General features: G+C 44.4%; 4 protein-coding genes across 8 annotated transcripts; 3 read left to right on the top strand and 1 right to left on the bottom strand.

Annotated features, from left to right (window-relative positions):
• Positions 1-20: 20 nt before the first annotated feature.
• Positions 21-3,768, top strand: adat3 (adenosine deaminase tRNA specific 3). Of its 3 annotated transcripts, none has more exons than XM_060040051.1 (2): positions 21-93; positions 2,107-3,768. In XM_060040051.1, the coding sequence occupies exon 2, from the start codon at positions 2,129-2,131 to the stop codon at positions 3,206-3,208; it is 1,080 nt and encodes a 359-aa protein (XP_059896034.1). In that variant the 5' UTR covers positions 21-93; positions 2,107-2,128; the 3' UTR covers positions 3,209-3,768. The 3 variants fall into 3 exon arrangements, with proteins under 3 accessions (XP_059896034.1, XP_059896032.1, XP_059896033.1); XM_060040049.1 differs by lacking the exon at positions 21-93 and adding an exon at positions 133-260; XM_060040050.1 differs by lacking the exon at positions 21-93 and adding an exon at positions 1,678-1,814.
• pms1 (PMS1 homolog 1, mismatch repair system component) lies at positions 135-24,334 on the top strand. Of its 3 annotated transcripts, none has more exons than XM_060040044.1 (13): positions 135-260; positions 9,348-9,498; positions 10,470-10,652; positions 11,622-11,724; positions 12,165-12,328; positions 14,421-14,537; positions 17,188-17,310; positions 17,425-17,571; positions 17,893-18,716; positions 20,445-20,942; positions 21,192-21,322; positions 23,633-23,796; positions 23,900-24,334. In XM_060040044.1, the coding sequence occupies exons 2-13, from the start codon at positions 9,367-9,369 to the stop codon at positions 24,101-24,103; spliced, it is 2,790 nt and encodes a 929-aa protein (XP_059896027.1). In that variant the 5' UTR covers positions 135-260; positions 9,348-9,366; the 3' UTR covers positions 24,104-24,334. The 3 variants fall into 3 exon arrangements, with proteins under 3 accessions (XP_059896027.1, XP_059896025.1, XP_059896026.1); XM_060040042.1 differs by lacking the exon at positions 135-260 and adding an exon at positions 8,145-8,275; XM_060040043.1 differs by lacking the exon at positions 135-260 and adding an exon at positions 8,225-8,467.
• On the top strand, positions 716-1,932 carry alkbh6 (alkB homolog 6). The gene has a single exon (XM_060040053.1). The coding sequence runs from the start codon at positions 716-718 to the stop codon at positions 1,433-1,435; it is 720 nt and encodes a 239-aa protein (XP_059896036.1). The 3' UTR covers positions 1,436-1,932.
• On the bottom strand, positions 3,476-8,013 carry ormdl1 (ORMDL sphingolipid biosynthesis regulator 1). Its single transcript, XM_060040055.1, has 4 exons — positions 7,857-8,013; positions 6,354-6,533; positions 4,892-5,043; positions 3,476-4,393 (listed from the first exon to the last, which is right to left on the bottom strand). Exons 2-4 carry the CDS (start codon positions 6,525-6,527, stop codon positions 4,258-4,260), a joined length of 462 nt encoding a protein of 153 aa, XP_059896038.1. The 5' UTR covers positions 6,528-6,533; positions 7,857-8,013; the 3' UTR covers positions 3,476-4,257.

Below are 24,334 nucleotides of genomic sequence, written 5' to 3'. Positions count from 1 at the left end.
AGGTTCCGTACATAAGTAAAAGGAAGGCCACCGTTTTGAGGAGGGACACAATCATTTCTGATAATTCAAAATCTTGAAGAATACATTTGTCTAGTAAGTGTGGGAACATTAATTAGTCCTACTTTTCACTCACCATTAAAAAAAGCTTTCCTAGGGGAAAACATAGATCGTTGCACACTGAGGAGACCATGCGAAAGCAGTCAGACGAAGACATATGTTGACTCGTTTCCCGTATTAACTCAACATCTTGGTCCAAGGAGGTAGTGTACATTTAACAATATTACAGATTTAGCTAGAATGTAACGTTTATATTGCTTCAGATTTCGCACATGTGTGTGCGTTTTTTTACACATGGGCTCTGTAGGTAATTAATGTACACCGGTAGCTATAGACACGTACAACCAGCTTGAGCTGGAGTGAACTTGTGTATCTTCTATTTCGATAAATAAGAGAGGCGATATGTCATTTTATTTGAAGGAAGCTCAATATTATATCTTATGGAAGAATAATTCACGTGCAATGAAAACCACGTGAGTGAAAAGGAATCCTATATTTTTCTTACAGACCACTGCGCACAAGTACTTATGACCTATTTCGTTCACCATTTTCAGTTTAAACTCTAGCAATTTAATTTATAAAATAGACTGAGGTGGCTTGGTTTGATGGCAAGCCAATCTACTTTACTCTCTGCAGTTAATGTCAACTTCCCCAAGGAATGGAGCATCAAGATAATATCTCGGAGAAGTTTAAAACATTTGTTGTACAAGATGCGCCACCAACGGTGTACTACATCCCCGACTTCATATCAGAGGATGAGGAAGCCTATCTCCTGGAACAGGTCTACAAATCCCCAAAACCAAAGTGGACTCAGCTGTCTGGCAGACGGCTTCAGAACTGGGGTGGACTGCCCCGCCCCAAAGGAATGCTTGCAGAGAAGATGCCCGACTGGCTTCAAAAGTACTGCGATCAGATTTCCTCTCTCAAAGCTTTCTCGGGGAAAGCGGCCAACCACGTACTGGTGAACGAGTACAAGCCTGGAGAGGGGATTATGCCCCACGTGGACGGCCCCATGTACCACCCCACCGTCACCACCATCAGCCTGGGCTCACACACCCTTCTGGACTTCTACAAGCCCCTGAGCAGCACCCAGGAGTCTGGGGAACCTCAGACGGAGGAGAGCCGCTACCAGTTCTCCCTGCTGGTTCGCCCCCGGAGCCTTCTGGTCCTGCAGGACCACATGTACCAGAGCCTCCTGCACGGCATCCAGCCTCGCTTCCAGGACACCCTGACAGACGCGGTGCGCAACCTGCCCTCTGCTGCTGAGGCTGGGGGAGCTGTGGTGGGCGACACCCTGCCAAGGGGAACCAGGGTGTCCCTCACCATCCGACATGTGCCCAAAGTCATAAAGACTACGTTTCTCTTGGGGAAGAAGTGATGGACAAAGGACTCATCTCTATAAGCTTTTTTTTGACTTGTGATTGGTTTGGATGTGATGTTATGCATTTTGTCTGTATGTCCATTGATAATCCTTGGTTTGGGGCTTGTTCAGCTTATATTTGCGTAGTCCTAATGATTGTCGAGCATATTTGCTTTACTACACGCTGCTTTTGATCAGACAAAAGATTATGCAAACGGTAGAACACGCATCATTCATGTGCATGATCACTGTTTCCTTTTTACTGAACTATCTATTGTTATGTTTTAACTTTATAAGCCCACTTCGCTCAATTCAAGCTCAACCTGTATTGTAAAATATTTTGAGAATGTAGTACTTAATGAAAATTAATTACAATTCTTGTTGCTGCAATACCAAGGTAATTTCTGTCTGCCTTAATGAGTTTATTTACCAAAGTTCTTTACACACTATATAAAATATGGTTTTGTTTTAATTTAAATGTTAGTTCCTAAAGATTAAAGTTCACTGCCTCTCTTCATCTGCTCAGCCTCATATCAGTAAAATAGTTTATAGGGAATAGTGTAGGCACAGGGCCGACCTACAGGCAGGAAAGCAGAGGAAAACGATGTGCTATGCTAACATCCAAAATTTCTCTGAGCCACTGCTTTGTTGTACTGACGATTTCCCATTTCTGGTGTCAAATAATCCAGAATTAGGCAGAAAACCGACGTCATGGAGCCACAGTCAAAGCGCAGGAAGGAGGCGGAAAGCGACAACGCAGACTTTTGGGTGGCACTTCCTGTTCTGTCGGACCAGCAGTCACAAGACACCGAGCTCATCCCGGCGTTCGCCGCACCCATCACCGACAAGAAGGAGACTTCCCGGCTGATCAAGGAGCTCCGCTCTCTCTACCCTCTGACCGGCCTCACTCACATCAAGAGGGTGCGGTCACACAAGTCGGCCGACGGCCTTTACTCTCCTCAGGTGCTACTGTGTCTTGTCAGCGACGCCCCGGACGTTGACCTTCACAGCGAGTCCCTTGCCATCGAATCCTTGCTGCCCCCCGATATTGTCGGGCTGGAAGGACTGGGCCTCCCTTTCCTGGTGAAGATCCCCGCCTTTCCTCCCCTGACCAGGCCCCAGTTCCAGCTGGCGAGTAAGCACTGGCCTACCACCTTCCACGAGGACAAGCAGGTCACCGTTGCCCTGCGAGGAGAGCTCTTCGGCGGGCCCCAGAAGGCCCGCATGCAGGGGTACATGGAGGCCGCCCTGGCTGCTGCCAGAGCGGCCGCGGGTTTGGGGTCGGGGCAGGAGCCAGTGGGGGCTGCAATGGTCGACCCCAAAGAGGAGAGGATCCTAGCGGTGGGACACGACTGCCGTGGCGGGAATCCACTCCATCACGCAGTCATGGTGTGCATTGACCTTGTTGCTCGCGGGCAGGGCGGTGGAGCGTACAGTTTTGAGAAATACCCCGCTTGTACTGCCGCAATGTCCCCCACAAGCAGCCACTCTAAACCAGCTGCAGAGAGCTCGAAAACGACCGCCCGGGTTGTGGAAGAGGGGCAGCCATACATATGCACTGGGTACGACCTCTATGTGACCAGGGAGCCTTGTGTGATGTGTGCGATGGCCCTGGTACACTCCAGGATAGGAAGGGTCTTCTATGGCACGGCCTCTGCCGATGGAGCTCTAGGGACCAAGTATAAGATCCACACTCAGAAAGATCTGAACCATCGCTTCGATGTGTTTAAAGGGGTCCTGAGCCAGCAATGCAAGGACCTTTATGGGTTAAAAGACCCCATCAAACACTGAAAGAAGTGGCTCTCTATTTTTAAGATATGATTTTTGTTGGATAATAGCCTGGGACAAATACATACAGAATTACATGATTTTGACTTGGATCTACCATGCTGTAATTAAAAGATTTTAGTACCCAAATAATCACTCTACCATCAGGCATCCAATATAAAGATGCCCTTACCATATCTGCTCCTGTTTGCTAAATGGCTATATTACCACCTGAAAACACTATAAACAGCAAACAAGACTTGGTGAACAAACAATATACCAATGCAAGAATGAGGGCCCAAACCATTTTAATGATGTTAGTAATGCAAGAGTAATAGTAATGAATGGGAGACAGACACAATCATGGCAACATATGCTGCAGACAAAATAGCTACATGGACATATGTACATAAGTTCATCCACTGGATTAGTAATGTCTGGCAGCATGACATTTTATCTTTCCTTTTTCATACAAGACATGTCGCAAAGGAACGTTACAATGGAAATAGCCTGCCCTATTTGATTTAACAACAAATGCTAAATGATTCACAAAGAAAACCAGGCAAATAAAGAGTATAATTTTCTCCACTCGTCATGAATTGGATTGGACACCCACCACATAATGATGAGCGTACTGATAGACAAAGAACCACAGGCTCCTACGCTTAAGAACACATCTTAAAAAATACATTTAGGACATCTTCAGGGCTACAAATTCAGACCCAAACTTAGTCGTTGCGTCAGCATCTTGTGAAATAGAGAAGAAAAGAAAATAGAACAGGGAACAGGGACATCTAAATGTCACTTCTGAAACTGGGGCCAGCCCAGGCCAACAACAATACATTATTAAATATTCACTTCAAGTTAGTTATGCAAATGATATTCTGTTTTCCACCAATCTACTCTTTCCTATGTTGGTTTCTCTCCTATAACATCACTTTTCACCCAATATATTTACAGCAGTGACATTGACAAGAACTAAACAAAACAGCTTAGTCCAGGCATCAGTGCTGGGGCGTATGGGGAGGTTAACTAAACGTTTCTTATAGACACAATACGTTCTGCGACTCCATTTAATACTTGTTTATGCCAAAGATTCTGACTCCGTGTAGTTGTGGCAACTTTGGAATTAGAACGCTTAAAAGTGAGACGGTGTTTACGACAAAGTGTGTCGTGTCGTACTTTGTATAGAAACTGGCCAGGAAGTATCTGTGGAGAAGAAAATAGAGAATTGTTTGAGACTTTCAATGGACGACAATAACCATCAAGGCTGAGTGCTAGGCCACAGGTCCTTCCGTCCATTCACCTATACAGAGATTCTTTTTTTTTATCTCAATAGGCTTGTAAGGTGGTCTTTCAAATGTATGTTTGGCTAACCTTTTATCAACAAGTTTTTCTTTATCAAGTGAAGTAAAATGTTTACGTTTTGTCATCTTGTCAACATTTGAAAACATTCAAGTTCCCAACATGATAATAACATAATAATTACACAACTTTTCAATAATATGCACATTTTGTTTTATATTCTTGCTTTAAAACTATCTAAAAAATTAATTATATAAATTGAATATGTATAATAGCAGATAATAAAAACAATCGTGGTAGAAAAAAGCAATACTTAAGGTATATAATAATCTACCAGCGGTGAAGTATAACGTCTGAATAAAAGTGTGTTAAAGTTAAAACTGTACAACCCAAAATACATACAGAATAATTGGGGAGATGGTGAAGAACTTTCTGGATGAGGTGAACTGCACACCGTAGTCCAGCTGCTCCCAGTGTGTGAGTAGCCTGGCCTTGCCTTGGTCTGGTGTCTCAAATGGAGTGCCCTTCACCGCATGCATGAACACATACATCCCCTGCACACACACACACAGAAAGACAGATGGACAGACAGAGAGATGAAAAAAAGCCATCGTTAGCCGAGGTTACATCACTAATCAACAAGGCAATGCTAAGAATAGAGCATACAAGGTGGTCCGCCTAAAGTGTCCAAAATTCACTGTCAAAACCTCATTCCAGGATATTCTAGTTTGGAATCAACCAAAGACAGACTTTTGGTTTACACACACACAGACATACATCGGCGCTGTATTGTTTTGAGAACAATGGGTCCCAGTTAACGCAGTGGACCCAGCCGTAGCAGTTAATAGCTTTTTCGTATTCCCTGATACACAATCCTCTCCAGATGCTCCAGGCCTCCGCCAGTGAATTATGTCATGCACAACTTACAAAGGACAAAGACATAGCCAAACTGATAAAACTTAGTCTGGTTAACACAAATCAGTGGTCCATTCTGGGGTATTGTAGGAACATGGCTGGCTGTGTGGAAGAGTACCCGCTCCATATGTGGATATAAAAGGGCTGTTATGAAAACGCGACGGTTCTTATTTTAATGGGATTACACACTAACTATGCATGTGCTGAGTAGAACTCATGTGATAAGTTCTACTCATCACAAGAAAGTTGTGGTGTGAAGAATAGAGGGGGAGGTCCAATGGGAACTAGACACAGAACTAGTGTTATGTAGAAGGCAAAGCGGGCACAGACTATCTGTTAGGTGTTAATTGGGGTGGTAATTACTAGGCAAGACGAAGAAGAGGTAACGGCAATTATTTTTGTATTAGATTAATTAAGGCTGGTTTCCCTCAAGAACCAATTGACCTCTAGCACCATTTTAAAATGATTTACGAGAGACTAAGTACAAATAACGCACACACAATTTGCTTAAATTATGAATCATACGATTTTGGAAACATTGCTTTGTGTATCCATCCTCTTTATCAATATTGTGCAACACAATGCTTGCTAGTTTTTGAAGTAGTTAGACAAACATCTCCATTTTTGACAATATTCCCTAATAGGGAATCTCACACGAGGCCACAAAAAACCTTTGACCAAAAAACCTCCCCCAATCAATGAATCAAACTTTATTGACATTGTGCTTTTCATGGAAAACTGAAATACATGGGAAACAGAATAACAGTGATACATTTGAGAGGTAGCTCTAAACCAAATAGACCACTACAACTACTACTAAATCTCAGATCCTAGTGGTCGTTTTTTAAGGGATTTGTGAGATTACGCGCTACTTCCAGCACAACCAACTCTCAGGACAAAGAAGTCGTTTGGACAACAGCGACGAGAGGAGGAAGAAGAGGCGACTTACAAAATTGTGCAGAATGTTGGTTAGCGTCCACACCACAGGCACGCTGAAGAAGGGGATACTGAGCAGCACGACGTGTAGCATCCCCACGCCCAGGGCATACGTCAGCCAGATCCCCCGGCTGTTCATCACCCGCGTGTTGGGGTTCACCTCGCTGTGCGCCACGCCCACATTCATCCTGGTCTGGAGTAGCAGGACCCACAAAGATAAAACGTTGGCGTTGTGACGAGATATTCATAGCTGCCATCAATTAACATTCAACATTTATAATCCAGCCATTTTAGCAGATGGGTTCCTTTTTTCAAATAGTGATTTACGGTGTTTATGTTTCAGACATATTTCTTTGAGGAGCAGGTATTGCTTAGGGATGCCTAGAGGTTAGGCAGCAGGTATTGGTGATTAAAACCAAAACTTTTTGGCAGGGACCCATTTAAGTTAGGACTACAATATTCAGTCTTCCCTTACAAAAAAATGTCCAGCATGGCAGCTGTAATATGTATTTGCAGAAGGGTAAAGACAGAGCATTCTGTATGAGTGTGCCAGGAGACAATTTTTGCATTTATTGACATAACAGAAAGGCAGAATGCTGATCCTAAATACTGGAATACAGACACACTTGAGGCACTCAACACAGCCAATAGTCGTATGCAAAAAATGATGCCCGAGGCGAACAATCAACTTAAAAACTTTGTAAAGATAAGCCTTTTTTTGTGTGCGTGTGTATGTGTCTATATATCTATATATATAGATATAGACACACACACTGCACACGTTAATGCAATGACCTAGTTGTCGCCATTCAAAAACCATAAACCCTTGTGCTTGGTCAGGTCTGATAACAGAAAGACAACTTGTGATTTAACTTTGCCCTCTGACTGACTGGACTCGAGTAAATAAACAAGGAATGCAAATTCAAAATATATATGGTTTCGTCAAATGAAAACATACAATTTAATTGAAGAATCTTTTTACATATTTAAATCCACATAATTGGGGTACATTGCCTAGGGCACCAAATGTGCAAGTCCTTCCCTGGGCTGATAATTGTACTATTTAAACAAACAAACACTGCATGACCTAAATAATGAACCGGTAATGGAGATGACATGTTTTATGGGGCAAATTCACATAAGGAGTCCAATGGGAGTAGCCAACTATTAGACTATTGTATCACCGTCATGCAGTAGACCTACATGTTGGCATTTAAAAAGGGTTGCTGTAACCTAGATGACACTGGGAAACTTTCACGCATTCTTCAAATAGACGGATGGCGAGTTAAGTTACACAATAAACGCTCTACTATGTTTAGCACAACATTAGAATATATTTACACGTAAAAAAGCCCCTATAAACATTAGCTATGTCGTTTTCAGAAAATAGCCCTGGCCTCATAACGTTACCCTCAGTCTCCAGAAAACCGGGGTTTTGCAACATGGGTGCAAATAACAAAATACCACAAACTAAATCCTCAACACTCAAAAGGACATGAACGCAACAGTGACATACCCAAGTAGCAGCCAGGAGACAATGAAATTATGTGTTTTTCAAAGACCAAACCCCGTTAGAAGAAAGCCAATCTCCTTGTTTAGAGCGCACAGATGACCCGCAGCTCGGCAGCTTGGAGACGCACTGCAAAGGAAAAGCGGAAACCGGCACTGGGACCAATGTTTCCAGATTGGGCCAGATTTCCCGCCCAATGTTGCAAGTGTTGCCAGATTGTGAGGGAAATATGGCCCAATCTGGCAACACAGTTTGGGACCCACTCGCGTGTAACCCCTAGTGGCCAATCAGCAACTCGGGTATTTCGGGGGGCGGAGGGGGGCGTGGCCTAAGTATTGTTCATTTCCGCCGTCTTGTTGTGTTAATGAAGCCCCCACGAGGACCTAGGCGCGCAGATCTGATGTTGTGAATGCCACCTCTGCAGAGTCAGTATTGTGCAGTTTATATGTTGTGCACATTGCGATTTTACCAATAGTTTTCGCATTAAGTGCATTTCAAAATGTAGCTTCGAACACATCAGCTACCGCGATTGTTTTGGTTCGGCATTTCATACAGTCTGTGGTCAATATGATCTAGTGGTAGTTTATACGGGACCTGTGGCACTACTTCCACTTTCGGTATTTGCCTTTGAACTATGAACCTCGTTAATTTGAAGTGATATCAAATAGATATTCTATTGCAATTGTGTTAACTATGGTAGATTGACATGCTGATTACAGTACACATTTACGGTTAAGGAAACGAATCAAACAGATACAGATTACTTTAGTGATGCTGGAGGTTATACTTTGTTAGAGTTATTTTTCTCAAGCAAGAAATATCAAAATTAATAGAATATATGAACCCAACAAGCAATCAAATTTCATTACCTGTGTCTATGCTTTTGGCTTGAGCTGAGCAACTGTAACAAATTTATCTTCCTCTTCCAGAACACTACAACTAACTAATTGAACATTAGTGCAATGTCTCCAATTACCTAATTGTAGTGGCAGAGCCTTAATGCCCTAAATCAGAAGTCTATACAGTAAAGTCACACAACACACACCCCGATGTTATGTACTGGTACTTAAGTTGTTTTCTTTTTTTCAACCTCCCTTTGTGCTTCATATCCCCGTGAAAGGGTGTGGGCTCTGCCAGCACTGGTTGGGTGAAACTGGTTCTGCATGCATTTGATAAAGAACCGTCTGGATGCATGGTACCAAAAAGCTCTAAGTGTACACACACCAACACGTGCATTGCAAGAATTATTTATCTGACGTCTGTGTTTAGTCTAATTAACCACCACCAAACCAAGACACAAAATAGACAATTATAGATAATTATTATTTGTACGTAGCCGCAGTCAAGCTACAATGTTTCACTTTGCTCTTCCTCTCGTGGGAATCCCCGTTGGGATTTGGTTGCATGTTTATATAATTGTGGTGTCATTATTTATAATGGGTTTGTGATGTCCAACAAGCTAACTTTAGTTTGACGACCTGCTGTTTGCTCTTTCAGGTGTCCAATCAGCAGCAGCATGAAGCCCCTCCCCCCCGACACGGTCAGGCTCCTCTCCAGCGCGCAGGTCATCACGTCCGTGGGGAACGTGGTGAAGGAACTGCTGGAGAACTCGGTGGACGCTGGAGCTACGAGCCTGGATATAAAGATGGTAAGCTCTAACAGGAGCTGTCCTGTCATGTCCATGAGGTTCTGTGGTTCCCCACCTTTTTTGGGCCTCGGCCCTGACCCTGTTTCTATGTCTCAAAATGTTTACCGCCCAAACATCTTGGATTTCTGTGCTTCTTCTTCCCCGCACACATCGTTCTACCCCTGTTAGCTGTGAGCTTAGCTTTGTTTTGTTTGGATAATTTCTTTAGCAACACTCAAGTCCCAAGGCCCGGGTGCGTTGTGGTGTTGTACTTGACTTGTGTATTGTGTTCACCAGTCCCAAGTAAACCAATGTTCACCATCATTCATTGTTCCCATTATTTTATTGTCACACCACAACCTACTCCTCTATACCCATAACCCAGCCATTTGTACATCCTTTACCTCCCCCCCCCACCACTAGAGAGTGGGGTTGTAACAGTAAGTTCTAACAAGAGTTGTCCTGTCCCGTCCATGAGGCGCGGTACTAGGGTTCCCCATTGCCCCAACACTTTCGATTTCTGTGGTTCCGTTCTGCATCCCCACACACATCATTTTAAGCCCCATCAAGATCTCCCCATCATATCAATGTCTCGGTGCATGAATGCATCTTGCACCACAAATCATAAATGGATCAATCTGGCACCTCCTCCTCAGTCGGGTAAGTACTGTAACAAGCGGTACTGAACAGCCTTTTAAATATTTCAAGGCTGTCTGTAGCAGCAGGGCACTCGTGGTTATAGGTTTAATTCCCACCGAAAGTTCTTGGTTTGAACCTCAATGTCTGCAGTAGGCGTTCTTCATCTAAGCTCTATTTGAGCTTAGATGCCTAACCCCTACCTACATGACCACCAATTTATAGTTACTGAAGTGCATGGCATATTTACATGCTTGGTTTTTCTATCTGAATAATGGGAGAGATTATGAATTAACAACAACAGCCTCAATCTCAATTAACTCACACCCTGTTCTGAATGTCCCATTCTATACTAGGAGAACTACGGCTTGGACCGGATTGAGGTTCGCGATAACGGCCTAGGAATCCAAGCCTGTGACACGGTCGTAATGGCTGTGCCACACTATACGTCCAAAATCAGTTGCCACGATGACCTGGAGCGCCTGGATACCTACGGGTTTCGAGGAGAGGCCCTGGGGTCCATCTGTGCAGTGGCAGAGGTCAGGAGCCGGGAGAGACTGTATTATATTAAGACGTGTCATCTTCGGTGATGGTTTGAATTGAGTTCAGATGTTTTGAAATTAATTTAGAGCCGGTTAAAAATTTTATTTGGTCCTATTTATAGACCAACTGACATGGCAAATGCTATTATCCAAAGCTAAATCCGGCATTAATCACCTAAACATTGCATTCTTTTTATTAACTCTTCCCAAACCAGGATGCATTTAGAATGCATTTAATTCCCCCCCCAACTAACCCATAGCACTGTTAGGTGAATATGGTATATTCAGATACATGTCATTAAGGAATATGGCGCATATGGGGTTAAGGGTCAATCCCTACATTAGGGATTGAACCAAGAACCTTTTGGCTTTTAGCCGAACACCCTAACCAACCAGTACACAATCTTGTCCCCTAAGTAGATGTACAGATACATTGAGAAATAGGCACTTCTCATGAGGAGTGTAGTTGTAGTTCTATTTACTATTTAGGCATTGAGTAGTATTTTTTTGTCCAAAGTAACTTCATTATTTAGGTACATGTTATTGAGGAGCAGGGATGTTGATCGCTTTATTTATGTATTTGTTTTTTCGTTACTCTTGCTTAGGGATAGTAATACATGAGTATTTCCCTCAGGACGTGAGTTATTCTTCTTCTGCTCAAGGCCATAGTTTGTTAATGACTTTTAGGTGACCTAGAGTTTATGATCATAAGTGGAATTATGAATGGTCAATAAAATGATAAGCAGACTAATTTGTGTGCAGAAGAACTTTGTACTCTTTAATTATTGCACTGCAGTTGTCATCAGTCCAGGATTCAGTCCATGATGAACTGATTAAGATATGATACAGCTTCCAATTTTGCGCATTATATTCAACTGCATTTGTTGTAGATAATTCTTTATTTTCTACATGATTAAAAAATATTATTTTTTCATACTGTAAAGATCTAATTTTTTCACCCTTCAGGTATCCATCACCACAAAAACCGTTGGCGAAGACATCAGCACCCAGTACTCCCTGGATGTCACAGGGAAGGTGGTGTCGCAGAAGCCCTCTCACCTGGGACAAGGCAGGGATTAGAACTTGCTTGCCATCTTAACAACCACATATACACATCAGAGTGATAGGACTAAATTAGCCACAGGGTGGTTTTCTGATTAGTTTATTTTTCTCTATAGACAACGTCACATTTTTTTAAACAAAGGGGCTAATATCTGCAGTTCTTTTTATTTATACACTTCTTCTCATTTAATTTATTGATCACTTTACAACCTTTTATAAATGTGTGGTACATTTGATATCAAGACCTTCAGAATGTGAACCATAAATTGTGAAATGAATTGAAGTCCATCTAATTAGTTATTAGATTAATTTACATAATTAATTGCAATTCCTTTCCTCCTGTGACATGATTCTTACTCCACTGATTGGCCTACTACTCTGATTTTTGACTGAGCACCTCGTCACAGAATAATTAGATCTCCTCCAAATGGTTTCTCTGTTCCCAAGGCACCACGGTGACTGTTCTGAAGCTCTTCAAGAACCTCCCGGTGAGGCGACAGTACTACACCAACGCAAAGAAGTGCAAGGAGGAGCTGAAGAAAGTCCAGGACCTGCTCATGGCCTACGCCATTGTGAAACCAGACCTGAGGCTTACGCTGGCTCACAATAAGGTACGCTGCCCAGCTCAGAGTGATTTACATGGATGGCCACTTATTCACACAGATGCTTAAAAGATAATTCAAATAATAATAAAAAAAGTCATATTTTCCAAAAATATCCTTTACCATGGAATAGAATGTTTCGATTGGTTTGTGATTCTGAGGATTTTACTTTACTTTGATCATAAATAAATAACGTTTTAAGGAACAGATTTGTAAACTTCTTCAGTGTCTTTAGAAATGTGTTAAAGCCTTATTAATATGTATTAGAAATAGATGAGGGACTTTCTCAAGCTGGCTGAGAAACTTTTGAGCCTAACCACAAGGTGTCCTCCTCTGTCTATGTATTTCTCATGGCCCAAATGTTAAGCTACCCAATCAGACTTGATTTACTAGCAGGGTGTATATACACAGGTGACCTACTCAGTAGTTAGAGACACTTCGGGGTATATTTGTTATCAATCAATCAAACTGTATTTATATAGCACTTTTGGTGCAAAACGACAATTCAAAAGTGCTTAACCAAGGAAACCACACAACAATAACATTACATTGGTGTAAAGTAACATATTAATAATAACAAATATTAAACTGTAGTTCAATGAAAGAAACACATTTGTAATATGTTGTAAAAAATAATAATTTTCACTTCAGCTGGCATACAGTTATGGCGTGTTATTTGTGTAAATGACAAACAGCTCTTTATGTATGATGTATATAACCACAACCAGAATGCAAATATTGTGCAGACGAATGTGAAAAGGATTCAAATTGATGCTCTTCCTGATCTGTTTTTAGGACTGTATTGTGTATTTCATTAAAATCCCCAGAGACATAGACTTAAGACTATGCAAATTTCACATCGAGTGCACGTTCAAGTGCATGTCCCCAGGGGCTTGAAGATAATAGCTTTTCATAGACTGTGTGTGAGTAACAGCATTTGTAAACAAATCAACGGGAGTCAGTGGGCTCATTTCCTCACACAATTCCCCGCTCCCAGAGATAAGATGAAGACATAGCATACACACACGTACACCAACGATAGTCTGACAGTGGACCCCGGCGTTCTGATTACCACGCTTGGGTTCCTCCACCTAATAACCCTCTAGTCATTTGATTGAGTTTCAGGCTGTGGTTGGTTTGTACATAAGGGGGGCTGGGGGGGTGTCAAGGAAGGGAAGTGATGGTCAGGCTGATGGTGGGAGTGGGTGGAGGACGCATGACCACTGTATATCTTTCATTAACATCGCCCTCCAGCGTGTCAGGGGGTGAGGGGGAGGGGTCAGGGCCCCCCTCCTCCATTTTGGACGATCAGCACCCCTATCTTGTATCCCGAACTTAGCTTTTCACCCCCGTGTCGCGTTTCACAGCTTCTCCGAGAACTGTTTACAGGAGCGATCCGTTTACATGTGCCAAATTGCATATTTCATAGCGAGGCGGGCTGCAGAGGGGGGGCCCATGGCAGAATGCGTGCTTTCAGAAATCAACACCCAGGAGATATACTAACTGCTTGACACCCCACGACAAGCCCACCCGGGGGTGTGAAAATATGCGACCTGCGTTTTCTTTCAGAAGGCTGCAACTCAGTCGGGCTCCTCTGCTGATTAATCCCGTCATGCGTGGCCCAGTCTCGTCCAACAACCACTGCAAGCCTAAACTTAACTGTTTGAGACCCTAGGCCCCACTTCACCAGCTGCCCGTAGGCAGCATGGGACACACAGAAGCAGATATGCTGCATTATATTATTTCATGTTTTCTGTGTTTTGCTCCACAAACCCGGTCAAGCCTGAGCAAAAAGTGGTCTGTGTTTGTTGCAAATGTGCTGTCAATTTATCATATCTAAATAAAATTTTTTTCTATCCTGCTACAATTGCTCAGCTCAATAAAAGAAAATGGATTAAATTTAAATAAAAATATAAAACACTGAAGGTACAGTAAGGCAGTAGAAAAATGGACATTTACAAATAAATTAAAGGAAATAAATAAAGTGCATATGCAATATATGAATGAATAGCAATCCAAATTATTCTTGTTACCTGAAAGCAGCGAAGAACCCGGTGGGGATGCAATCTGGTTGTCATGCCGTTTCTCCTGGTGTTCCCAGGTGGTGATGTGGCAGAAGACCAGGGCGGCTGATCTAAGAGGCGCCCTCCTGGCGACACTGGGGTCCGGCGTGGTCGCCCACCTGCTCCCATGCCAGCATCTCCAGGAGCAACCACAGGTCAGCGGGAGAGGGAAGCGGGGGGAGGTGAAGAGGCTCTTGGGCGACTATCGTTTCAGCATTGTTGCACTCAAAATATTCTCAGTCGACGTAACAGGAACCGTGGAGAAGTGACGATCCAGGCTTTCTATTCTCTGGTAACTGGAATATTTGTGCTACAGAGATGCTTGGGGGGGAAATGCGTGTTGGAAGAACCCAGTGGCAATGTGTACAGGGAAAAGACAAATAAAAACAACAAACATGATTGCAGCAGAAGCGTGCATGGCAGCAGTGTTCGCATGACGTTGAATCTAGGCCAAAGGTCTTTGCCAAATAACGCAGGGACACCGTCCTATAACAGGAGTTTAGGTTTATCGTTTTAACTATATTTCCAAAAGCAGATTTTTGGGGGTTTTATCGTATTTATAGTGCCATAGTGAATCGTTAATGTGTGAATGTCATTGGCTATTAGCTTGGAGTTATATGTCACCCCTGCTGACACACATCTCTCGCTCCTGGCCTGCTCCAGAGCTCCCATAACCCTTTGCCCTTCACCACGGGGCCTTTATGGCAATTATGTTGCGGAAGCCTCACACAGTGACCCCATATAGAAAGAGAACGTGCTAGTTATGCACGGCTGCAAGCTAGTAACCACAGTGTGAAGGCTTGGTCGCCAGCCAGATAATGTGGTCGGTTGGTGGCTCGCCAACTATTCTCGCCAACTATTCTCTCTCTCTCTCTCTCTCTCTCTCTCTCTCTCTCTTCCCCCCCCCCCCTCCCCCCCCCCCCCCTTCAATAAATGTTCTTCTCTATTTTTGTCTTTTATGTGCATGTTCTTCTGTGTGTTTTCCTTTGTTTTTTTAAGCAACCTTTGAAAGGTTTTCAAAATAGTCTTTCACTCCCATACTCCTTTTCGTTTGACAAAGAGATTTTTATTTGTTCTTCAGCCACGCTTTCTGTTCGCCGTTCACAACAGATGAGCGTCAAGCGGAGACGGGCTCTTTCTGCCTGGTCACGGCGGGGGCCACGCAGCGCCCTACCTGCTGCCTGGCTCGGAGCTAATCCCCCCTGACACATGTGGAGCACCCAACCACACCCCCACACACACACCTTTCACCCTGGTCCTCCTTGTTGTTGTCATCTCGCTGCAGCACTATGGGGCCCAGTAAGGGCAATAACCTTTGACCTCTCGCCGCTAACCTGCTCCACTTGTAGCAAAACCAGAGAAGCGCTTTTCTCTTCTTCATTGGCTGTTTTTATTCTCCTGCTTCTGAGCATGGTGATCACAGAATCCAGGTTCACTATCCCTCAGGGGCCCTGGCTTGGGGAGAGAGAGGGTTAGGTTGTACGAGCCCGAGTCCCGGGGTGTGCAGAATATGGCCCTCTCAATCCTGGCAACATTACTGCACACAACCGCTGCTCTTTGGGGAGGGGAGGGCAAAGGTGCCCCTGGTGCTCCCATAAAGTGACCCTAATGAGAGGGAATAGAGAGAAGCATATGTGGCTTGACCTTACAGCGGAGCGGTTATTAACTGCATTGGCTGGGATCACAGCTAATAATGAGCTCTGGGAACATGTGAACAGAAACACAGTGGGGCTGCTCAGCCCCTTGAGTCTGGAGGAAATTATAATTGTCCATATTTTTAGACTGTGATCAGCAGAGGTGGAATAGCGTAGGAAACAGAGATGACTGCGTCACGGGATGCTGGGTTTTCATTGGTTGGTAAGCTTTGTTTTGGTTGGGAAGATGTAGAATCAGCTGGCTGGTTAGACTGCATTCGGACAGTGGAGTAAACCTTTCACATTTTCCCTCTGGCTTTATTTATGGTCTCTCATAATTCATAATACTGCATTATGGGAAATTATTTATAACATTTTATCAAGAATGCTATTTTCTTATGAGAGGGACAGCCAAACTATAAAAAAATAAATAACACCAGTATTATTGAAAAATACGAAAACATTTATATGAATGGCTGCGCTGTAAGTGGAGTGGAAGGGCTGTGTTGTACTGGTTAAAGTGCGATTTAGAGCCAGTTTTCAAACATTCTGATTCTCTTTTGTTCATACTCCCCAATTAGCCCTTCCCTGTGCTATTTTGGCAGGGTCTTTTTTTGTGGCATTGATACTTCGAGATATTGGTCTTAATATTTTCATCTGAAATCTTTCCAGCCCACTGCTATAAACAAATATAAATAATGTCCTGTGGGTTTTTACAGTTTGCCCCTAGGATGTTTAGAGATTACTAATTGTTTCTGAGACATTATTTCGGTTGTCTAGCAATTCACTGTTTTGCTGGACAGCCACTGTTGGGTGAAAATGTGCCGTTTACTTGGGATTTGAATGCATGGTGGAAATTTCACCATAGACTCCCAGTTCATATTACTCATAAAACAGCAAATGCAATGGATTTCATTAAAGGCTCATCAGACTCATTCGCCATAGGCTCAATCACCATCGTGTTACCTTCTTCGGCAATAGATAGTGACTTAACTGAGAGAAAATCTGTGAAGAACTTTGTGTTTACCAATTTAAACTAGTAATATGAATTTAACTATCACTATGTAATGTTGTAATACACTAAATTCAAAAATCTTGACATTTTAATGTAACCGATGGTCAATTTTTGTGCATTCTCGTAATTTCTGTTATTATATATTTGTTTGTTTAGATTTCATTAGATGGTTTCTTCCCCAAACCTGGAGCGGATTACCTCTCTACCAGCTCCTCCAGCCACGACAAAACGTTCATATTCATTAACAACCGGCCGGTTCAGCAGAAAGATATAATGAAGGTAATGTCAACGAAAACATAAAGCGTGCTTATGAACGCCTCATTTCCAAACGTTCATGAAGCCCAACGTGACTCAACTCCTTATGCTGTTTTTTTGACCCTGCTGTCAACGCAGCTGTTGCGTCAGAGCTACACAGCCCAGTACCCGTCCGAGTCCAACCGGAACCGGTACCCGGTGCTTGTGCTCCAAATCACCCTCCCACCCTCCTCCATCGACGTCAATCTAACCCCGGACAAGACCCAGGTTCTCCTTCACAACAAGGTATCTACCCAATGTTTCATACTGTTGACTGGAGATGGATGTTGAAGGTTGCTTTAAGCAGCTTTAAATGTGTTACTAGTAAACATATTTTACAATGTAATGCGATAATAATCTGGGTTGGTATGTTCAGACAGAAAGTAAATCAGGTAGTCCTCACTTGTAATGTGTTTCCAAAGTATGCAATGCGTCAGAGCAAAAACATTCATTGGTCCTGTGGGTTTGAGTTGTACCTCGAAACCTAGCCTCGTGAAAGATGAACGTGATTAGCATGAGCAACAAGCTCTGGCTCGCTCTCATCCTCTCGCTCTGACCTTCATCCAGGAGGCTGTGCTGGTCGCCCTGGAAGCTCTGCTGGTGTCTCTCTACGGCTTTCGCTCTCCTAACGATGCCACACCTGCTGAGAGAGACTCGACATACAACCAGCCACCGAGTCCTCCCCAGGCTGACACTTCACCGGCAGAAGGGAACCCCAGAACCTCAGAGAGCGGTCTCAAAGGCCTGTCTCTCGACGCCGGCGACGAGGAGGATCCCAAAACAACACCGGAGGGTCGCGTCCCAGCGCCATCAACAGGGAACCTGAGAGGCGACGGGACCTCCCTGGACCACCCGACCACCACCAACAGCAGCAGCTCCTCTTCCTCCATCGCCGAGGACTGGATCATCAACCACATCTCGGGGGGCCTGCTGGGTGAACCTCCTGACGACAACGCCACTCTGAGCGGGCCCGGCGACGCCCAGGGGGAACTATTCGGCCCCGTGGCCGCCGTGTCGCGAGGGAGCCCCGCGGGCGGGCGTCCGACGCCGTCGGCGGAGAGCTGGAGCCGCGGCGTGGCTCTGACCGACCCGGCGTCCGGAGTGCCCCTGCAGCCCGTCCAGATCCACCGGTCCGGGGACGCGGCCAGCGGCCCGCAGGGCAGCCCCGGCAAGAAGCTCCTCCTGAACGCCGTCACGGAGAATCGCGCGTCGCTGACCGCGTACGACCTCCTCCGCAACCGCACGGCCCGGGCGCCGCTGTCCGCCGCGGCCCTGCACGAGAAGGAGGCGCGGGCCGAGGTGCTGCGGGAGAGGCCCGCCGCCAGCCTCCAGGAGATCAGCGACGGCGTGCAGGAGAGGTGGAAAAACCTGCGAGAGGAGGAACGCACGAAGTGAGTTTCCAGACCCGTCCGTCTTCCAAGGCGTTCTTTCCATGGGTCGGGAGGGGGAAGGGCAGGCGGAGGAGGAGAGGTGGGGACAGGGGTGGAGGAGGTTGAGTCAATACCAGGCCGTATATCTTTATTTTTTCCAGACAACTGCCCCTTAACTTAAGGTAGGCCGTGATGCTTTCCACCTGTAAATCAGGTGGAATATCTTGTGTTTCCAATTTATGCCATGGGCCTGAGGAATTCAGGTGTTGGGCATCTGCCACAGGTTTGATATGAATTTGGTTATTATTCTGAGTTCTGATATGCTTATGTGTCTGGAGTGCATATTCTAATAATTCCAATATAACGCGGGAAAGAATATTACGGTAGATTGCTGATCCTGTAGGAAAAAAAAAGGTATTTCTAGAAACATTCAAATTAGCCAATTTAAATGACCGTTTTCTTCATCCTCCTGTTGATTTTCCCACAGAAACAGAAACTCCATCTAGAGTTTTCCTTGTGACTCAAACAATCCCCTTTTGCTGCACACTCACATTGGAGAAAACACATAGGTCATCATGGTACCGAGCATTTTGTGTTTGCGTCAGCTCTTCTATGAATAACGAGTAGGAATAAAGGCAAAGGGAGGTTTGAAACCTACCCAAGCACAAAATGAGCCCACCACTTGCGTAGACTCACGGTAGGGTGTCACCGACCACAAGCCGATTCCACTCTCACTGGACAGGTCGTATCAAACCATATATCAAACAGGACTATTAGTGAATCCTGTCACAAAGTAATTAGTGACGTCTAACAACATCCAGATGTACGCAGACACGCCAGTAAAAGAAAGAGCACACTGTATACATCTTCCATCCCAGCTGGAATAATGGAGTAACAGCATTAGGGTGCACTGAACGCAATCGAGGCCAATTATAATTTGGACCTAATTGTATGGAAGGAAAATGTGAATCAGCAATAGCTGCGAGACTTATTTAAGGTATGGACGGGCTTATGGAAAAAGACATCTGTTGAGAGTCCTGCCTTTCCTTACTGCCCTCTCGAACATGAAATAAGATGCGGCAAATATTTGGCTGCTTTCACCGCCACCGTTAAGTAGCACACAGATTCTAGGAGTTGAGCTTCACGGTGCTTCATGAAGCGGCTCAGCTGGTATGATAGACTGTGGAATAGCACATGTCAATGCCTGCCTTAGAATGTATACAAGCGCAAAAGGTTGTCAAACCTTTCGTCACCGCAAGAAATATACGGCGAAAGCGTATATTGCGCAGCCCTTAAAAATATTCTCGTAGCAGCTCCTATATATTTATGTATACTATGCTTGTCCATGTAGTGGTCAAATTATCAGTTCTGTAGAAATGTGTGTAGGGGGGAATTCAATATACAGAAAGTAGTTGGAAGTCCACACTTAGCATAGAGGTAGTGTTGGCGTTCTGGATATAATGCGAAAATTGGTCAACATCCAAATATTTCATCAGTTTATCAACATTTAAAATACAAAAGGGTTAGAATACTATTTTGTACTACTTTGAATACTATTCATCCCAAACAAAATGAGATTAGAAAAGATGGGTACTTTATTTATCCCTGAAGGCAAGTAGAAACCCAGGATGGGGTTTCAGTAAGTTTTGATGACATGAAAAATAAATCCTTAAGACATTTTTTAACCCAGACCAGAAATTCGGGAATAATGATGACTTGATCATAAACCCCCTCTCCCTTCCCCTGCAGGTACGAGGAAAAGGCCAAGAAGCACCTGGTTCACCACGGCCAGCGCACCATCCTGGCTGCGGCTGGAGGGGGCCGGGAGGCCGAGAGCCCCTCGCCGAGTCGCCAGCAGGGCCTGAAACGCAAGGCCCCGCTGGCCAACCAGCAGCTCCTCCACCAGCTCTTCTCCCCCCAGCCCCCGAAGAAGAAGACACCGGCGAAACCCCCCGACGTCAAGCCCTCACGCCCCCTCCCCTTCAGCGTGGCCGGCCTCAGGCAGGGGCTCCGTCGCCTCTGGGCCCAGAGCAGCGGCCCCCCTCCGTCGGGCCCTGCCAACGCGCCGCCGGGCCCCCGGCTAGTAAACCGGCTGGCCCCTGCGAGCGCCTGGGTCGTTTTATGTGGACGAGAGCTCATGTTGTTAAATCCATTTCGGGTGGAGGAGGCCTTGCTGTTTAAGAGACTGCTGGAGAATAATATACTGGCTGCCGTGGCTCTGCAGAACCCTATACAGTTAACAGATGGGTAACGTATCCCTCGCTTCTCGCCTACCTGCCAAATGCCAGCCCGCAGTTGCCCTGCTCCTAGCTATAGTGGACGGGGTCATTCCATTTTCTTTTGCATGTGTACGGGATTCAGGGAGATCAGTTAGTACACACTTTGGCCTAACGTTAACACACAATAATGCTAATGTTTACATAAAGTCGACGTTATCCAAATTCCCCAAAGATACAAAAACTTCAGCAGCTGCTTTTGTTGTTTTGTTTCCCTTAGTCTTCTCGGGGGGAGTGAATACACTCAGGCCTTGTGTAACATGGCTCAAGGCGTCCCTGAACTCCATGGAGGAGTCATCTTGTCTGATCCCAGACTCTTGGCTAATGGGTTTAAAATCAGATTGTTTCCAGGTAAACATCACAGACCCGTCGTCATTTTGTAACACTTTTCACACATTTCACGTTTAGTCAATTATTGGACGCTTCGATCCAAAGTGACGTCAATGACAACAATCTATAAATAATTATCTTGCAATAGTATCATGTGCAAGTTAACAACTGCTTTCTGGTTTAGAGAGAATAATGATGGTCTCTTTCAAGACAGCAGTGATTTAAAGCGTTTTTGAGCTGCAGCATTTGTCCATCACCAAGGACAAAATACATGTCAAACAAAAGTCTTGAGTAACCCAATGCTGAGTAACTTCCATAATGGTGCACATTGCACTCATAAGTGGTACTTATGGTACAGCACATTCAACAAATTCCACCAACTTAAAAACAATTGAATGCATAGATTACAAATTCCATACCCATTGTTGTTCTTAGTCGTTTTCATGAATATAAAAATGAACATTCTACAGAAAAGCAATAGTTGATGACGTAACCGGGCCAATCAGGGGCCGGGTCGGAGTTGATGACATAAAATGTCGGCTTCCTCTGGCAAATCAATAATGCTGATAATAATCCTGAAGAAAATAGTGGTTATGTAAAATTAGTACTGGATGCACAGCCATAATCGATTTATTGCAGAAATAGACCCAATAACAAGTATTAAATAAACAAGAATAAGAGTATGACCTAGCAGAGTTTCTCTGCGGAAAAGACGTTTCGCCGTTCTTCGACGGCCACGGGGCCGAATAGGTCCCCCTGGGCGTCGCCGGGCCCGCTCAGAGTGGCGTTGTCATCAAGAGGTTCACCCAGCAGGCCCCCTGAGATGTGGTTGATGATCCATCATCTGTCAAGTAAAAAAGCTAACTCAGCAAACATATTAACACCATTACTTTCTACGAGTTACCTTTACCTTTACCATTGCTACATAGTTAACATCAACATCTCTTTACCTAACAAATATCCACTGTAGTAGCATGAATAGAAAATCATAGGCAGGTTTTTACTATATGCCCTTTGGGGTATTCTACCTCTCCTCCACAATCCCCAACATTTTCCATATAATTTCCTTACTGCGATTAATAAGAGGTTAGCATCCACTATCCCAGCCCTCCCTAAGGCCTCCCTCCAAAGCCCCTCCCCCAAAAACACGTGATTAGCTCTCTAGCCTTAGCAATAGGTCTACGAACAATTTGAATAATTAATTGCTGTATGGATGTAATCAGAATTTCAACAAATATGACAAATGTTCCTCAAATATATTGCCTACGAAAGCTTTAATTCTTGTGGTGGTGATTTTTGGCCTTTACTTCTTTACGGAAAATAAAATAACTAGGTCAACATGGGAGTGAAATAAATGTTTGTTTATGTACGTTAAACATTCGCACCTATGTCAGCTTCACAATAAAGAAAAAAACCTTTTTCACATACACAAAAGTCTACGCCAGCCAACACTTTCTGTGGCGTTACTTATCCCTTTGTCCGCAAAGGGCACACAGGGAAGCCTACTCTTCCGACGTGGGCTGTTTCTGTAGCCTGAATCGGTCACCTCGGTTGGCCCCCAAGCCAAACACTGTGGTGGAGCTGTACCCCCCCCAGTTTGCAGGTGATGAGAATAGTTGCCCTTCAGGACACGCTAGGAACTTCACATTGACACTGGCAGCCCCGGTAGGGGGTGTGAGGGAATCTGGAGGTAGCCGTGCGCGAGGTGGGCCAGTGTGGTCTGTCTGTCTTGAGACAGGGAAAAACCGAGGTGCACGCTGCTGTTATTCTTTTTGTTGTGGTTGTAAAACTGCATCCGATGTTTATTTTCTGATTTAAAGAGTTGGTTTTGTGATCGGTGTTTTGATCTTAACGTATTTCCCATGTCCGTTATGTATGCTCTAGTAGTAGGTTAATGCAGCAGGCACACCTATACAACTCTTGACATTGATGTTAAATTGTTAGTTTCCTGGCCAATAGTATCTAGCATGTGTAAAAAAGCACCAGCAAGGGAAGTGATCATAAGTGCTCCTCGCGCCTAATGCATAAAAAACATAGTTACCACTGGTACATTTCTAAATTTACTCTATGAAAAAAGGGGAAGCCATGTCTGAGTCGTGTGCTGTTATTCCTCCCGGAGAGGCACTCCATCATCCTCTCTGCAGGATGGGGCCTCCCTCCCCCAAGCCAGCTGAAGGCTTGTAATACTAATTTAACACTCTATTTGGCCCACTGCTGTTTGTCTTGGTCCCCAAGCCACGTGCAAAGCACAATATTTATTTATCATTCTTTCCTGCAGATGTGAGTGGTGTCTGGAGTGCACTGATCTGTTTTTCTGCTTGTCTTGGCCAGGCTCGCCGTCAGCGGCCCCGAGCCGGCTAGAGCTGACCGCGCTCGCAGACTGCGTGCCCTTCCTCGGAGTTGAGGACCTCAGGGAGATCCTCACCGGCGTTCTACGCCGCACCGCCGCGACGGTGCAGGACAGCCGTCCCCTCAAAGTCCGCAACTACCTTCAGGTGAGTAGACGACTTTTTAAAAGTCGTTGACATAATGAAGTTATGTTCTCTTGCTTGATTTTATACTTTCATGCTTCCAACACTGCTGTTTCCTACTTTTAAGGGAGAAGCTGTTCGGCTCGCCCGCCAGTTGCCTAGCAACATGACAAGGCAGGAAGTGGAGGAGAGTCTTTCGAGGATGACACAGCTTCTTAGGGAGGACAGCCGGACTTGTATCCACGGGAGACCGTTCCTTCACCAGCTGTCTGTGGTGCCTGGCTCCGAGCATGAGGCCAAGTCTCTGCTTCTGCCCATTGAAGAACTGTAAAGATCTGTAGAAATGCTGAGCTATATATAAGGAGCTGTTAAAATATATATATATATATATACATATATATATGCTCATCTTTGGAACTGTAAATAACTGTAGAAAAAGTAATATACAGAATAGTTTTGAGTTTTCATACCGTACAACTTGTTTTTTTCGGAAATACAGTTACTGTTATACAATACTATGTGTTTAAAGTAATGGAATAAATGTACTCACAAAAAATTTAAA

Source organism: Gadus macrocephalus, chromosome 20, assembly GCF_031168955.1.
Source record: "Gadus macrocephalus chromosome 20, ASM3116895v1".
In the NCBI taxonomy this organism is placed as follows: Eukaryota; Metazoa; Chordata; class Actinopteri; order Gadiformes; family Gadidae; genus Gadus; species Gadus macrocephalus.
Note: the sequence above shows the minus strand (reverse complement) of the source record. Positions and strands in the feature narration are given on the sequence as shown.

What these genes read in the sequence shown, in the direction of transcription:
- pms1 (XM_060040044.1), top strand. Translation starts at nt 9,367, where the DNA reads ATGAAGCCCCTCCCCCCCGACACGGTCAGGCTCCTCTCCAGCGCGCAG. An exon ending in AGCAGAAAGATATAATGAAG is followed by an intron (nt 17,311 to 17,424) that starts GTAATGTCAACG and finishes CTGTCAACGCAG; the next exon opens with CTGTTGCGTCAGAGCTACAC. An exon ending in AAGTCCGCAACTACCTTCAG is followed by an intron (nt 23,797 to 23,899) that starts GTGAGTAGACGA and finishes CCTACTTTTAAG; the next exon opens with GGAGAAGCTGTTCGGCTCGC.
- adat3 (XM_060040051.1), top strand. Translation starts at nt 2,129, where the DNA reads ATGGAGCCACAGTCAAAGCGCAGGAAGGAGGCGGAAAGCGACAACGCA.
- ormdl1 (XM_060040055.1), bottom strand. Translation starts at nt 6,527, where the DNA reads ATGAATGTGGGCGTGGCGCACAGCGAGGTGAACCCCAACACGCGGGTG. An exon ending in CCAACATTCTGCACAATTTT is followed by an intron (nt 5,044 to 6,353) that starts GTAAGTCGCCTC and finishes GTGTGTGTGCAG; the next exon opens with GGGATGTATGTGTTCATGCA. An exon ending in ACCATCTCCCCAATTATTCT is followed by an intron (nt 4,394 to 4,891) that starts GTATGTATTTTG and finishes TCTTCTCCACAG; the next exon opens with ATACTTCCTGGCCAGTTTCT.
- alkbh6 (XM_060040053.1), top strand. Translation starts at nt 716, where the DNA reads ATGGAGCATCAAGATAATATCTCGGAGAAGTTTAAAACATTTGTTGTA.